Source organism: Rosa rugosa, chromosome 3, assembly GCF_958449725.1.
Source record: "Rosa rugosa chromosome 3, drRosRugo1.1, whole genome shotgun sequence".
Lineage (NCBI taxonomy): Eukaryota > Viridiplantae > Streptophyta > Magnoliopsida > Rosales > Rosaceae > Rosa > Rosa rugosa.
Window position 1 is genome coordinate 56,292,897 of NC_084822.1, and position 16,975 is coordinate 56,309,871.

A 16,975-nucleotide genomic window follows, 5' to 3' on the forward strand; every position below is an offset into this window, starting at 1 on the left:
ACCACTAACCAAGGACAAAGAAAATCCATTCAGCCAGTGCAAATCCGAAGCCATGAGTGATCCATGCGTCCCATTGAAAATTCATGGCTGCTCAATGTTAGACCATAATTTACATATATATGCATTCCCCTACATATTGAATTTAACTTGTTTTTGAGTCTATTTTAGCTCTCACTAAGTCATTTTCTTATTTATCTAGGATTATTGCAAAGAGTGAAGGAAACATTTATTTTGGGTCTTGAAGTGGAGAATTGGAGCTAGGAATTAGAATGACAGCTAAATGTGGAGCAAAAAGTAAAATTCTGAATTTCGGCGAACCACCACTCATGGTAGTGCCATGTATTTTTCGGCCATATTCATGGAGAAGTAAGGAGGAGGAGTAACATTACACTCATTTCATTACATCCATTCACCATCATCTCCCTTAACCAAATCCCAACTTCTTGGTTACAAATCAACCACAACCTTTCCCCTATTTCCCACACCATCTCTTCTCCCCATGTTACACCGAAAGTCCACTCTATCACACACAAAAATATTCCATTTTTTTTAGGGGTCAATCACCATGTTTCTTCATCATTTCTCTACTCTAATCACACACCTTATCTTCCATACTTTTCCCCTTGACTTTAGCGACCTAAACCCACTCTAACACTCCATCTCCTTACCCCTTTCATTTCATCCAAGAGACATTGCTGCTTCATTTGCCTTTCTTTATCATTTTACACCTCTCTCTTTTCCCTATATAAGCATGTCTTCATTACACTCTTGAACCATCACCCATATCAACCCATTACAACTTCTTTTTCTCTCAATCTCCTCCACAAAACCCTCATATTCACCTCCCAAAATCCAAACTCGTACTATCCATACTACTCTATCTCCTCCATCACCACCATCATTTCTTATCCTCTACCTCCATTAACACCACCACTACTACATCATTTCTCCACTCTCTTTTCTATTATCATTTTCTCCATCTACTCCACTTATTCACACAATACATAATACAAGCTTCACTATCTTTAATCATCAAATCTTCAAGACCAAGAATGAGAAGGAATTACCACCACCACCATCACCACTAAGACGTGAACTTGGGGACCATCTGACACAACACTAAGCCAACTCTATCCCTTTTACTGTAGATTATATTTTGGGTGTTTAATTTGATTATGAAGTTAGTATATGTAATTATGAGTGAGTAGTACTTTGTTGGGACTAGGGTTGAAAGTCTTAGCCAAACTTGTATGAATTGTTGTTTTAATTTATATATGATGATATTTGTGATTTTCATCTTCATATGCTAATTCAAGAAGTGAATGTATTCATTCAAACTTAACTACTTTGAATGTGTTGTGTTTGTCATCTCATGAAAAAATATTTAGGGAGTAGTTAACCTTAAGTATTGATAGCATGATAGCATCCTCTATGTGTATGTGAATGTTGTGAGTTAAAATCAAAGCTTTATGCATCTAGGAACAATTAATTGAGACTTAACCGGTAATATGATTTGTTCTTAGGTAGTTAATTTTAGACTTATCAGGTTGGAATTGATAATATTAAAGGAGTTTAAGCCTTTCTAGTTCTTATCCGGATGCAAAGAGGGTAATTGGGAAATTAGAATAACATCACTTGTATTTGAACTTCAATACTTGCAAGGGAGGTTAGTGGTAGACAATCCAACCCCTAACTTCATCCATTATATTACTAGTTTAGTTTAGTTTATAGTTGAGTATTTATTTTAATTTGGTTCACCACTCTATTCAACAAATAATTTCACTACCACCACAATGCACATACTCTCTATCTGCCTAGATTTTCTTGTGAATTTAGGTTTGTGATTGTACATTTGCATATTCTAGCTCTCCTTTGGTTAACACCATAGCTAGTGAAAGGAATCCAATCCTCGTGGGTTCGACAATTTTTCTTAAATCCCTATACTATTACTTGTACCTCTTATACTTGAGGGTGACTATTTGGCTAACATTCAATGCAACCACGGAAGAGTAAAACTGATTGCGTCTTAATTCTCCACCCCAATCTTCCAACAAAGGATGAACCATGGCTGGTACCTGAATCGTATTGGCGCTGTGAGACACTGCATCAGTATAAATAAGAGTTGCATCTCCTCTAACGAGATAGATGGAAATAAGAATAGATAAATTCCAGAAGCCACAAAGAAGCCGCTGCTAACATGTACGCGGAAACCTTTACTAGTATGATGACTAGCATTGCCTCCTTGATCCATGACTCCATAAGAAGACAGCCCTGGTAGAGGTTTTTGGGAGATAGAGAGAAAGTGAGTAGTTAGCGTTAAAAAGTTGCAAACCAAGTGATAATTTTATTAATGTTAAGATAAATGTTGATGGATCTTTTTTCCCCAGTGTTAGTTCTGGGGGTGTTCTTTGAGGGGGGGTGTTTTAGGTAATGGTCAAGGTGCTTTTTTGGCTGTTTTCTCTATCAGAAAATCCTATGTGACTTCACCTCTTCATGTTGAATTGTTAGGTACAAAACAAGGGCTGCTCTTGCTTATGGAGTTGGGGTCGAACAATGCAATATTGGAGAATGATTGTTTGGCTGCGGTTAATGCTATTTTAAATCTCCATCTTAAAATCTATCGAGATTGAGTGATCTGGTAGCAGACATCAAAGATATGTTGTAAGCTTGTTATTTATTTTCTTTAGTTCATGTCAATAGGCAAGCTAATAAGGTAGCTCATAGGCTAGCAAACCTCAATTTTGATTCTGATATTCAAACTGAATGGTTCAATATCATGCTCCAGATTGCTTATCGGATGCCCTTTTAGATGATCTTAATCGTGTTTATGAATAAAATCTTTTGTTTCGTCCAAAAAAAAAAGAAAAAAAAAAAACAAGAAATTTATCATATATGAGAGATAAAATATGAAATAACCACAAATATAATTTTTTTTTTGTTTGAAAGGACCACAAATATATATATTTTTAACTTCAAGATTAGTTAGTGAATCTTGTTGTAATGTTGTTTTAGTTTGGACTATTGTATGGATTTATAGTCTTAATAAATTAAACTGGAATCTGTAAATCAACCGTGTAGTGAACACAAAGCTAGTCAAGAAATATTCGGTTGAGGGAGTTATATCAGGTATTAATCGGGGCTAGCCATTATTTGAGAATTGACTAGACGAGTCATTTTATAAGTTTAGTTTATGCTTTCCAACCACTGAAGCAATTAATAGGAAACCCAGTTCTTTCTCTCTTTAATTAATTGCCAGTTAATCAAGCTAGCTAGCAAGGCGAGGTTCAAATAGTGCAGTTGGAGGAAACTAGGACCCTCCCTCACTTTGCATCATTGTGCCCCACACCCACTCTCCTTCCAGCACATGATGATGCTTTTCCTGTTGTTCTTGTCTCTTGCGTCTCACGCCTCCTCATCAAAAGAGCAACACATCAAAAGCATTTTCATCCTGGCCGGACAGAGCAACATGGCCGGCCGCGGAGGCGTTGTAAACGACACTCTCACCGGAATCACCACCTGGGACGGCGTCGTTCCTCCAGAGTGCCTCCCCAACAAATCCATCTTCCGACTCAGCGCAAACCTCACGTGGGTTGAAGCCCGCGAGCCTCTCCACGCTGATATCGACGTGGAGAAGACGAATGGGATCGGACCCGGGCTGCCATTCGCCAGTGCGATCCTTGCCAATCGTGCTAGTAGTATTGGTGCGATTGGTTTAGTCCCGTGCGCAATCGGCGGGACTAACCTAAGCCAATGGGAACGAGGGTCTTTCCTATACAGACAGATGATTGGGAGAGCCAAGGCGGCTTTGTTAAAGGTGAATGATAATGGCGCCTCAATCAGGGGACTACTCTGGTATCAAGGTGAGAGCGATACGACTAGTATAGAAGACGCCCGATCTTACAAAGCCAGATTGGAAACCTTCTTTGGAGACCTCCGGTTGGATCTGCAATTTCCTATGCTTCCAATAATCCAGGTACTGCAATCTTTTTCCTGATATCTGTTACTTGGTTTTGAATTTACATCGATATTTCCAATGCTTTAGATTTGAATTTGATTCAATAGTATAGTAATATTATGGCATGTCATTGGTGTCTGCTACTGTTAAAAATTAAAAGATGCACTAGTTGGTCAAGTTGCCATCATAGTTTATATTTTTGTTTGTTCTTATATATGTACCTAGGCGGAGGTATATTTAGAGGATATTCACTTTCAAATGATACTCATTTTCGTGCTTTTTGAACCAAACTTGACCAGAATATTTGCTAGTGTTATTGGGTTGAGAATTTGTTTTTTTAGTCGAGTTACACAACTCGACCAAATTACTTGCAAATCTTAAAGGCAAGTGTTTTGGATGTGTAGGTTGCAATTGCATCTGGGTCAGGACCATACATAGAGACCATTAGAGAAGCTCAGATGGGAATTGACCTACTAAACGTGCGAACCGTTGATGCCAAGGGTCTAACATTAGAACCTGATAGGTTGCACCTCACTACCCCGAGTCAGGTTCGACTAGGGGAAATGTTGGCTAACGCATATTTTCAGTTAATTCCCAGCACGATAAGCAATAATGCTCGGAGAAATGGACATCCTTGTTTGATCATCCATTTTGTTATTGGCTTGTTATGGAAAATTTTGACTACATAACTTCATTAATCTAATTTATCAAATTAGTTCAAACTTCATTGAGTCATTAATTAATATGCTCAAGTCATTAATTTTTGCTTTGGGTAGATGCCAAGCCAAGCTAGCAATCTGTCCTATGATTGTGGGGCTCCATAATATATCATATCCATGTAGGTGAAGAATGTAGGACGTGGAATAACTACTCAACAGTTAATCATCGAGCCTTTTCTTCTGGGTTTAGACAAGCCCAGTGCCCCAATCAATAAACATTATCTCAGTCCTCTTGGAATCTACCAAGTACCTACCGGTTGTTGGATAAAAACTGGAAAGAATTACGTATGGCTGGGGGAGTTTGTTGAGCTAAATAGTTTCATCATATTGGGGAAAGAGTAAATTGTGGAGGAAATTGATGGGGAGATAGGACAATACTTTTGTTTGCTATATTAGCCCTCTCCTCCTGGTTGATAATCAGAATCTCACTAACCCAACCAAACCCTTTCATCCATATATAAGCCCATCAATCATGGTAAGATAATTGCAATTCGTTCATATTTCTATGCAATTTGCTAGCCAAGTCTTAAACAGTTGGTCTTTTTTGACCTAACGGATAATTTATAAACATGAATTCTTGAACCATGAAAAAAACAACATAAAATAAAGTATTATCAAAGAATTAACATGATGTTAGTACGACCTAACAAGAATTAACATAAAATAAAGTATTCTTGTTCCATCAGATGGAGTTTTGCTCGAGGCTGTTTGGTGGTTCTGGCTGAGATGGTGAGAGGCGGTTGTCGTGCTAACAGGTCCGGCGATCGAACCCTGATGACGGTGTCATTGGTCTGAACTCGGTGGTGGTGGGAGATGAGTTCCTGGATCGGGGTTTGGTTTTTTCTCCGTGGTGGCGGCGGAGCAGATCGAGGCGGGCGCAGGTCGTGGCGGCGTGCGGCGGACGGAGCAGGGTTGGGCTGGTGCATACGACGGGGATGTGGAAGTGGGTGGACTGGACCGGATCTGGCCGAATGGGCCTTGGGTGGACTTTGCTTTGGTGGGCTTTGAGTTTCTGGGCTGGGGTTTCTACCCTAGTCCAATAGCTTCTAATTTTGGGCTAGGGTTTAGGCTCTTGGCCCAAACCTATGTTTTTAGCTTTTGTCTAATTACAATAAGTTTCTTGTATTAGAAACCTAACGAGTGTAGTTTGGCTTGTCTATTCGCTATGTTTTTCCATAGCTTATAGGCTCGCGTTTAAAGTGAGCGATAAGTTCAAATATAGTTGGTTTATCCTATGTATTACTGTGGCTCCTCCACGAAACCTTGATCTGGCCATTGTTATGTGTCAGCAGGTGAGTATGTAATGACCTTCTTGGCATGCGTTATTATCAATGGAATTACCATTATTCAAAAAAAAAAAAAAAAAACTAGTACTATGATATGGACATATGGTATGATACATTCATAATACTTAATTAAGTAAGTTGCAAATTTAAAAAAATCCATTTATCCCCATTAGTATATCTAGAAAGAAGTCCACTATCAATCTAATTGTGGCGCGCCACTGTACTTACGTTTCCATCATTCAATCCATGTGAAACTGTGACTCAAATTTAATACCCTGGATATTAATATGGAATATGTTACCGGATTTTAAGAGGAGTACTAGAGTTGGCATTTACACCCATTGGGTAATACCCGCTGGGTAATATCCACTCAACAATAGTTTGTGGGTAATACCCATCAAATAATTCGCGGGTATGTGTATTTACCCAACCCATTTCTAAACGGGTAAACCCATACCCAACCCACTAATATGAAAATAAGGAAATTACATTATTTTTGAAAAGCAGATTTGGTAAAAATCCAGCTAATCCCTGTAATATTTTCAAAATATTAAAGAGATTTTTTTTTTTTGATCCGGAGTGAGGTAGCAAGTTAGTAACACACCCACCCAGTCAATATTCGAACTGAGGCACCCAGTCAATATTCGGACTGAGGTCCTCGAGAGTATCCCAGCAAAACCAGACTAATCTTTTGCCGCAGGCGCACGAACTCAAAGGCCCCTCAAACATGCTGGCCACAAACTGGTGGGAGTTTGGATTCGAACTCTAGACATGAGGGTTATCAGCTCGACCAACCTTACTACACCATGTGGTTAATATTCAAGAGATTTTAACCAAATCTGCTTCAAATAATTAGGTGAATGATCAAATATGGTAATTAGTATTCTGACAAGTAACAAATATATGGTATTTAGTGTAGGTAATCCTACTCGTTAAATGAGCGTGAACGCGTGATAGTATATCACAGTTTTTTGACCTTTATTCTCCTCAAGCGTGCCTGACTGCCATCAAACATGGCGACGAATGCCATGACTGCCATCTTAAAGTTGGTACAGCTATTCTGTGTCGTCCTAACGACCCAATTCAATTCAGGCTCCTCTGTTTCTCCTCCCGGGAACATCTTCATTCTCGCCGGTCAGAGCAATATGGCCGGAAGAGGCTGCGTCAGCGGCGGCAAGTGGGACGGCAACGTTCGTCCCGAGTGCACACCGACCCCGTCAATTCTCAGACAGAGTACTCAACTCGTTTGAGAAGAAGCACGAGAGCCACTCCACGCTGACATTGATGTGGGCAAGGGCAAGACGTGTGGGGTTGGGCCAGGGATGGGTTTTGCCAACAAGGTCCTCCAAGCCAAAGGCTCGGCTATGGGAGTTTTGGGTCTGGTTCCTTGCGCTGTGGGCGGGACTAGAATCAGCAAGTGGGCTCGAGGAACTCAGTTGTATAATGAGTTGGTGAGACGAGCCAGCGAGTCGGTATGAAGGCAGGAGGAACTATCCGAGCAATTTTATGGTACCAGGGAGAGAGTGGCACTGTGAATAGAGCCGATGCGAAGGGATATAAAGGGAGTTTTGTGAGGCTTATAACTGACCTACACTCCGATCTCAAAAGCCCTAACCTTCCTGTTATTCAGGTAGAGTATATATGATTCTTAATTTTCTTTATTGTGAATTTGTAGCTCTTTTCTAATTGTATTAATGGTGATTCAGGTAGCACTGGCATCAGGAGAAGGTCAGTTCATAGATATAGTGAGGAAAGCACAGCTGGAAACGAAGCTGCCTAATGTGAATTGTGTCGATGCTGAAGGATTGCCTTTGAAACCGGATAATCTCCACCTCACTACCATATCGGAGGTCCACCTAGGTATCAAGCTAGCAAATTCTTTTCTGGCTTCCTATGGTTGCTATAAATGTAACCAAAATTGTGACAAAGTGAGAGAGTTGTGACCCCTTGCTGGGAAGTTCTTAGGGTTGCTTTGCTAATTTAAAAGACCCTTGCTGGGAACTTCGTAGAGTTGCTTTGCTTTGCTTTGTTCCCCCAGAGGAACATTATTTGTAATGAGGACATAGTTTTTGAGTGGTAGAGAGGTTTCTTCGAATTCGGAAATCCCCTTTTTATAAATGTATGTTATATTCAAAACGTTTTGGTTGAGTTCTAGTCGTGTATTACAGATATCTAGCCCCGAACACATAGAACTAGGATTTGTAGTACACAATGCTTCTTGTAATAAACAATTAGACACCCTCACTTATACTTTCAGAAAATTCTTTGCCACAAAAATACCATGGGTTTTTATCATGAGTAGGGTCTCGACTCTTATGAACCGGACTAAATGGTACCTGAATTTAAAAAACGATCAATTAAGTACATATACTCATAAAAACATGCCAATTAAGTAATTCCGTTAAAGTTATGTCTAACTTCCATTAAAACAATCACGTGTCACTCATATGCATGGGCAAAATTGACTTTTTTCTTCATTATCCGAGCTAGACCTCCTACTTGTCTTCTTCCTTCGGCCCTAAGCCCGCCCGACCCGGCCCTTACATTAGGGTGGGCCGGCCCTACCCTTTTTCAAATAGGGTAGGATAAGGGTTATGCAAATGAAACCCGGCCCTACGCTACCCTACTGCCCAGCCCGTTTGAGCCCACTAGGGCCAAGCCCGGCCCTTTAAGCCCGCCCAATTAAACTCTAATAATTTTATATTTTTTCTATTTTTTAAATATGTTTCTCTTTAGTCTATAACATACAACTTATCTCTTTTTTGTAATCAATTTCCTAAGCTTTATTTTTTTTAATTTTTGTTTCCTTTGTTAAACAACAATTAATTTTGGGAGATTTAGAGAGATAGTTAATTGAATATAACCATCTTAACTAATATTTATAAATGTTATAACTTATAAGTTAATTCCAATATAGATCATATCCATAGCGGAGCTCTGCTTTGAAAATTAACGTGTGAAGTTCGAGTTTTCGGTCACTTTTCGGTCGCATATCCACATCTCGACCGTTCAGTTTTTAGATACTAGTGTATAGATCGTCTCTGCAAATTTTCAGCCAAAATGATGATCGTTAAGGCATTGATAAGTGCCTTAAAGCTAGTACGGTTCAGGTTGACAGATTCAGTCCGTCCATTGGTTTAAACGAGTTAGATGCCTTAATGATCATCAATTTGGCTGAAAATTTGCAGAGATGATCTATACAGTAGTACCTAAAAACTGAACGGTCGAGATGTGGATATGCGACTGAAAAGTGACCGAAAACTCGAACTTCACACGTTAATTTCAAAGCGGAGCTCCGCTCTAGATTGGATCTGAATTCTAATATATATATATATATATATATATATATATATATATATATATATATATATTAAATATGATCAACAAAAAATAATGAGTCTTGTATTACCTATATAACCATTGAGCCACATTTTGAGATAAAAAATAAAAATAAAATATTTCTTTTTGTTAAACAAATTAAGGCCCTTTTAGGCCCATTTCGGAAGGCCGGCCCTTTCGGCCCTAGTGACTCGGGCCTTTCGGACGGGTAAGGGTTATCATATTTAAGCCTCGACCCGACCCTACCCGGCCCTAAATGTTGTTGACTTTGACTAGCCCCGGCCCGACCCGACCCTAAGCCCTACAATTTAGGGTAGGGTCGGCCCTAGCCCGACCCATGATGACCCCTAGGCCAGCTGAACCTATGGTCATCAACTCATGACTCACCAAATCACGGCTTCTTTCTCCATCACCAACGTCAGTCCGAGTTCGGAGGGTGACAACATGGTGCGTTCCTTTTGCCGGATATCAAGATTCTGGGAGGCCCATTCCTTCGAGAATTGGATGAGTGACTTTTAGTTTGCTAACAGAGATTAAGAGTGAGTATGAATCCAAAGAACAAAACAAAAAAAGTCAGTGCTTTTGGTTTAATTGGAATTATGTTAGAACAAAATCAGAAGATTGGGTGTAGAAAACATGTTCTTAATTTAAGAACATGGAAAGGTGAACAACCTAGAAGATTGGGGAGAGATCATCAAGTTGGAACTATCATGTTGGACACCTTGAAAACCCAAACGAAAATCGAAAAATGAAGAAAATAATCTAGATATCAAATATTCCGATATCAATTTCATCAGAAAACGATTTAACTCAGAAAACTGAGCAATACTTTGCTGAATCCAATTCTGCAGCTGATTCTATCGTACATATGAGGCCATTTTGGTCATTTTTATGTGAAATGTCTTATTTACCAATCATTTTAACGGAGGTTAGACAGAATTTTAACAGAAGTACCTACTTGAAGTGTTTTTGTGAGTGTACATGTACCTATTTGATCGATTTTTAAGTTTAGGTACCATTTAATAGACTCTACCCATGATAAGAACTCAAATACCATTGTGATTTATAGTATGGGTCTTTGACTCCACCTGTAATCAAAGAATGCACCCTCACAATCTCAAAGCCCTTTTACTACAAACTGAATCCCAGTGTTATTGGGCTTTCGAGCTTTTCAAAAGAATTGTCCAGGTGTCGTTTCATCTCAGCAAAGTTAGGTACCATGCTCATGTCGGTCGACACAATATCCTACTCGTTCTAAATAATTAGAACAAAGATACACACGTGTCAGCACCACAGACAATCTAAGCTTGAACCAAGCAGAATCAAACACCTCATACGAAACGTGTCCTTAACCAATTGGTAGCTCCTTCCTGATGAGCTAGGTCGACCTCCACCAAGTAGACTATATAATATCTATGACTTTCTGCACAATAGCAACCAAAGCTTTTGCATTATTCATCCGAGTTTATATTTCAAATCTGCAACATGAATGCTTCAAAAGTACAGAGTTTATCTACTCAGTCTTTTCCTTGGTTCTTGTTTTATATATAAATGTTTGAGATGATTTTGATTTTGTTGGTGTATTTTTTGGCAGGAAACTGAAGGTGTAAACGAGCAAGGTGGAGTGGAGACCAAGGTGGAGACAGTGGATTTCCGATCACCGGCAGGAGAAGACAAGGAACCCGTAAAGGAGAAGGTGGAAATACTTCATGAGATCAACGACGGAGGAGCAAATTCTGGAAATACCGGGGCTTCTGGCTTTGTGGGTAAAGCAGCTATTGCAGTTGCAGATACCTTTCAGTCAGCCAAGGATGCTGTTTCTGGAAAACCCAAGGATGCTGTTGCTGAAAATAAGACCACGAAATGAATCTACAAGTAGGAAGAGCCGGTTAACTAGCATTTGAACAGATGCTCTAATTTGCTCGATGGGTATATGAGTTGTTGTATCAAAAACATTCAAAATCATTCAAAATCAAAATAATCAAAGGGCCAGGAAAAACCAAGAAATTGCTTAAATATGTTCTGTCAGGTTTACCTTATTGCTTGTGTTATAATCTGAAGACTGCAAGGAAATAATATCCTAGTTATGGACATATATGTAGCAGCAGAAGTATTAATCCGGGGCTGTCTTTGTTAAGTAAACGGATCATGGATGGCATATGTTTCAGCAGAAACATAGAGCTCAAATTATTGCACGCTACTGTCTATTTCTCAAGAAATCAAAAGATGAATATGAAAAGAAGGCAAAAAATGTCCAAGAAAAATCCAGCCAAGATGTGGCCTGCTAACACTGTCAAAATCAATCCTAATTAAGCTGTCTGACCCATGCCTCAAATATCTTTCGTCTTACAATCTGCATAAGCCCGGCCCAGCCTAACCATTATTTTTCCAACAATAATTTTTGACTCACTTTCTCTAGTTGAGTGTTTTCCAACCATAGCTTTGACACGAAGACTTCTCTAAACCCTAAGCTTAGGGGGACGTGTAAAGCGGCAGCTGTGAGATCCGATCGCTTCCAGCACCGGCCACGGCTCGGTGAGATAGAACTGGTTCTCGGTCTGTGGGAGAAAGCTCCTGTGCGACGGTGAGCTTGGTTCTCGGTCGATTCCAGATTGGTGGTGGGATCGGCGGCGGCGTTTCAGGGTGAGGTAAGTGGTTGGGCGCGTCGGTCGATCCAGGTCTTTCTATCTCGATCGAATTCTTTCTCTAATCTGGGCTTCTGGGTCGAATTGGTTTCGGATTGCAGCGGATTGAGTGAAGAGGAGTTGCTTCTGCTCATGTTGGTCCAGCGAGACAGGCCGCCGGAGTTGACTGCAACGGTGACTAGTTAGCATCGGCAGCGAGCAAGGGCTGCCAGTCAGCTTGCTTGGTTTTGGGCCTGGGTCTTGCGGACTCATTTCCATATGGGTCTACTGGAGTTGGTTTGATTCTATGCAAAATTAGGCCAGGTTGTAGGGTGTCTTGACACCCTCATCCATTACTTAATGCATTGCGTTGGCCTGGCCTGAGAGTTTGACCTACTTGGGTAGAGTATGGCATTTTTAGGGTCTTTAAATGACCAGTTTAATTCAGATCATGATTCCGATATAATTGATAATTATCTTGAATTAAACTAGTGTATTTCAAGCGACTTATGGATAAGGAATTGACTCCTATTTGTTTGCTGAGAAGTAGTTTTCTGTTAAGTACCACAATTGCGTGTTTGGCAAATGGAGGGCTAGAATATGATTTTTTCCTCAAAAGACACGGTGTTGTTTTTTGTTTATGGGTTCGCTTGAATAAGCGGGCTCAAATTGTCTTGTAATGAGTTTGCAGTGATTAAATAGGAACTTGGTTGTTACTCCGCCATTTTTTCAGTCTTTAAATGTATGTAAACTCTGGCATTTTAACTGGTCATCTAATATTCTAATGCAATTAACCTTTGTTTCTTAAAAATAAAAATAAAAACATAGCTTTGACACGTTGAAAATGTTAAGCAAACCCAACGGACCAAATTAATGCCTTCATTTCAAATTATGGGTTCACTGAATCTATCCGGAGAGTTGTCTTATCTTTAATTAGTAGTCAAAACATTTAGGATTAATTTTAGTTTACCTACCTGAACTTTCACCCATTCTTCATGTTAGTCCCTGAACTTCCAATTTGATCAAGACTACCCTTGAACTCTCAATCTCCATCACCCGTGTCCAACTCTCCTAACGCCGTCCAAAAATTCCATTCACTGTTGACGTGGGACGAGTCAGTAAGCAAATTTTTAAGCCGTCGGGCCCACAGACAGGCCTAAAATAGACAATTTGCTTTTTTTTTTTTTTTTTAACAAATCAGCTGCGTCTTTGTTGATCACATTAACCCCAGATCCATGAGCCTCGATCATTTTGGGTAATAAGTTCAAACCTTTCACATATAGGGAAATCGGGAAATCTTTTAACTCCAAAAAACAACACAGCTCAATCAATTCATGAGCTTATAACTCGAAACAACAACTCATTCAACTCGGCCATGAGTCCAACTTAGACTCTTGACTCACCTGCAATGCATAAGAACCTGCACATTGACGCCTTTCTCTTTCCCATGCCTGTTCATCGAAATCTCTCACAGATGAAGGAGCACCACCATGCCGCCAATTGGAAACTCCTTCTACTACTCCTCTTCATCCTCGGCTCCGCAACCCCAAATTCCACCAATTCAAAGCTAAATCACACACACAGTAAGACCTAGATTCCACAAACCAAGTTAGCATTTCAAAGATCCAAAAAAACGAAATCACAAACCACAAAACCACATGCGCACAATTCACTTACCCTCAGAATGCTCGAAGCTTCAGAGAGCAGCAGAGGATGAACTGCTAGCATGGTGCGAGCAGGCCGCCGACGAAGCTAGACAATCCACCACCGTCTACCGCAGCGACTCTAGCATTGACGAAGATCTCAGCCTTAAAACTGCTCCCACTCCTCCTCCTCAGCCAGCCACCTGAAGCCTCGAACTCCCGGGTCGTCGAGCTCCAAGACATTGTCATCTGATCCGAACCGGTTGACCCTTCCTCAGCCCATCCAGAGCAAAATTGACCCCGTCGACATGCTCGATCTCCTCGATCTCCTATGCCTCCATCAACGTCGTTGTTGCCAGCACTGCCGCGACTTTTGCGAGTCTTCTTAGCCTTCTTCAATCTCCGAACATCGGTGTTTTGCGAATTGGGCCTCTTCAACGAATAGGGCTCTGAATAGAACTGCAACCACTGCGGGGACGAGTCTTTTGACGAAGAGAAAATTGAAATTGAATTAGGGGGTGTCTTGGGAGAGAGCAATTCTAAACGGGTCGATGCTGAGATCGTCGTCGTTGCTGTCGTGAAATCATAAGAATGCGGAGATCCCAGATGAGATAGATATGAGGTAGGATTTGATAATCAAATCTAATTTGAGGCTTTTGTGAAGAAATTAGAAGAACCCAGATGAGGAATTGGGTAGATTTCACTACCTAAATCGGAGTTTGAGGTTCTTCTGAGGCAACCCAAATGAAATTTTGTGGTTGGAGCTTTTGTGTTTTCTTCTTATTGAAATTGACAAATTGTATTGTCTGAGTTTGGGATCAGAGGAGCAAGAGAGAGAGAGAGAGGGCGATGCATCTGCCTTTTTTTTTTTTTTTTTTTTTTTTTTTTTTTGAGGATGTGAACATAGTGGAAAATTTTGACGAGGGTATTATAGGAATTTAACCATTTGTCTCTTGCCACGTCATCAATTGACGGATAATTTGGATGGAGTGTGAAGGATTGGGCACGGTTGATTAAAATTGAGAGTGTAGGGGTAATCTTGATGAAATTAAAAAAAGAATGACTAACATGAATATTGACCTAAAGTTGGAGTAGGTATACCTGTCACGCCCCGGATTTTGAATGATAAATTCAAATCCGAAACCTGAATAATTACAATTACAAAAAAACCAAATCTCGAAACTTCGAGTTCATTATTACAATTCACTCTCACAATATATTATAAAGCTCAAATGAGCATAACACACCTCACAACTTACAATTGTTGTAAAACTCTAACAATTGCTCTAACCGCACGATCACCGTCCTGGTTCTCCTGTCCTGTAGGATTACCCGCTACACAATTTGAATAGTGTACCGGGAGTTGCAACAACACAAAACCCGGTAAGCTTTTTACAGCCAGTATGAGTAAACAAGAAAGAACTGTTGATTTATTAGATTTCAAGACTACCACAAACCCACGTTACTTTCTCACTCTCATATATATATATAGACACTTATGAGTTACTCTCAATTTAGCTCATAAGATCACTCACTCTCATATATATATGTAGACACTTATGAGTTACTCTCAATTTAGCTCATAAGATCCCTCACTCTCATATATATATATAGACACTTATGAGTTACTCTCAAATTCGCTCATAAGATTTCCCAACATTTGGTAGACAGACTCATATATATATATAGACCCTTATGAGTTACTCTCAATTTCCCTCATAAGGTTACCATATATATATTGACACTTATGAGTTACTCTCAATTTCACTCATAAGGTCACTCCACATTTGGCAGACAGACTAGAGCTCTAACTGAACGTAACCACTCGTCCGGCCACAGACGTGATTACGATTTAATACTATTAATAACCACCAGCCCGGTACGAGAGCGTGATTCACTAATAGATGCCATGGTCACCTCGTGACCTAGTGATCTCCACAGATCACAACAATTTATTGTTCCTCAACAATAAAACTCAACACCTCTCACAATATATTGTTTCTCAACAATAAACTCAATATCTCTCACAATATATTGTTTCTCAACAATAACTCAACACAACTCCAACAATACATATTATTTCACGTAATAATATATATACAGACATTCACACAGGAATGTCTAGTAACACCAACAATAGTTCATATGATTGCAACAAAATAAAGCAATTAATTGTATTGGGTTCGTAATATGAACCACGTGAGGTTTACTCACCTCGATAATCCCGCTGCGTCTTCAATTCAGCTCAAAATACGATCCACAATCGTCCACCAACTCAAACCGTCAATCACCTAGTCCAATAATGATCTTGACTTAGCCAACAACTCAAATATGTAATTAAACGACGATCCAACGCTCAGATTCAAATTAAACGATGATCCAACGGTCGGATCTGAATTTAATGATGATCCAACGGTCGGATCCTCACGGATCGCCTTTAGGATCATCCTCCAAAATTATCACGAAGATCCAACGGTCAGATCTTCCTGAATCGCCTTTACTAACATCTCCACAAAATTATATGAAAATCCGACGGTCAGATTCTCACGAATCGCCTTCCGAATCACTATTTCTCAATTATACGAAGATCCAACGGTCGGATCTTCGCCCGTGACCTCACAAGGTCACCGGGACAGTCATACGATCAACATATCCAAAATTGAAGCAAAACCGATGGTCAGATCTTCACAGATCGTAAACCGAAGATAAACGTAAAAACGTTAAATAGTAACGTCAAAACGTAAATCCACTATTTATCAACTTTTTCTAACATGACCATGTTATATATCAAAACGCTCGTATGGATGCATAGATCATCGCCTAGATAATGAAAACTCGAAATATGGTCTGATGCGCCGCCACAAGCGGTGGTCAGTGGGCGGTCAACGCGGCGGTCAACGCCGGTCAACCACCTCAGATGGCAAAGTGACCAACTACAAACTGGTTCAAAATGAAAGGGTGATCGACTTCCATACCTGGAGCTAAGTCTGGTTTGGCCTAGATCGTCCTAGATCAAGCGTTGAAGTTGGATTAATCTCGTGCGTCTGATCAGATTCCAGATTGAATCAGGGACGTCGAAAAAGTCAAACCATGATCTAGCGTTCTATACACAAAATCGTGATGAAAGGCTTACATGGGGATAATCAGGGGGAGGAGGAGATCACGAAAATGGGGAGGATCGGCCCGTGCAACGCCGGAAAAGTGGTTTTCCGGTCGGGTCGGGTTCTAGCTTCGGGGGGGGCTTCGATCTCCATCTGGGGGCAGCGGCGGGGCAAGGCGGTGGCAGGGAGCGGCTGGGCGGCTCGAGGCGACCTCGGGGAGGGCCGGGTCGTGGCCGGAGGACGAGCGACGGCGCCGCTGGCGTCGGGTCGGGTCGGCGGGTCGGCAAGCGTGGGGAGGGTTTTGCGCG

The 16,975-nt window shown here is 40.5% G+C and overlaps 1 protein-coding gene and 1 pseudogene across 2 annotated transcripts; both read left to right on the top strand.

The window, feature by feature from the left end:
• Positions 1-783: 783 nt before the first annotated feature.
• Positions 784-5,932, top strand: LOC133741392 (probable carbohydrate esterase At4g34215). 2 transcript variants are annotated; one of them, XM_062169300.1, is made up of 2 exons: positions 784-3,973; positions 5,344-5,932. In XM_062169300.1, exons 1-2 carry the CDS (start codon positions 3,365-3,367, stop codon positions 5,467-5,469), a joined length of 735 nt encoding a protein of 244 aa, XP_062025284.1. In that variant the 5' UTR covers positions 784-3,364; the 3' UTR covers positions 5,470-5,932. The 2 variants fall into 2 exon arrangements, with proteins under 2 accessions (XP_062025284.1, XP_062025283.1); XM_062169299.1 differs by lacking the exon at positions 5,344-5,932 and adding an exon at positions 4,360-5,248.
• An 827-nt stretch (positions 5,933-6,759) lies between these two features.
• LOC133741394 (probable carbohydrate esterase At4g34215) lies at positions 6,760-8,096 on the top strand (annotated as a pseudogene).
• Positions 8,097-16,975: the final 8,879 nt, after the last annotated feature.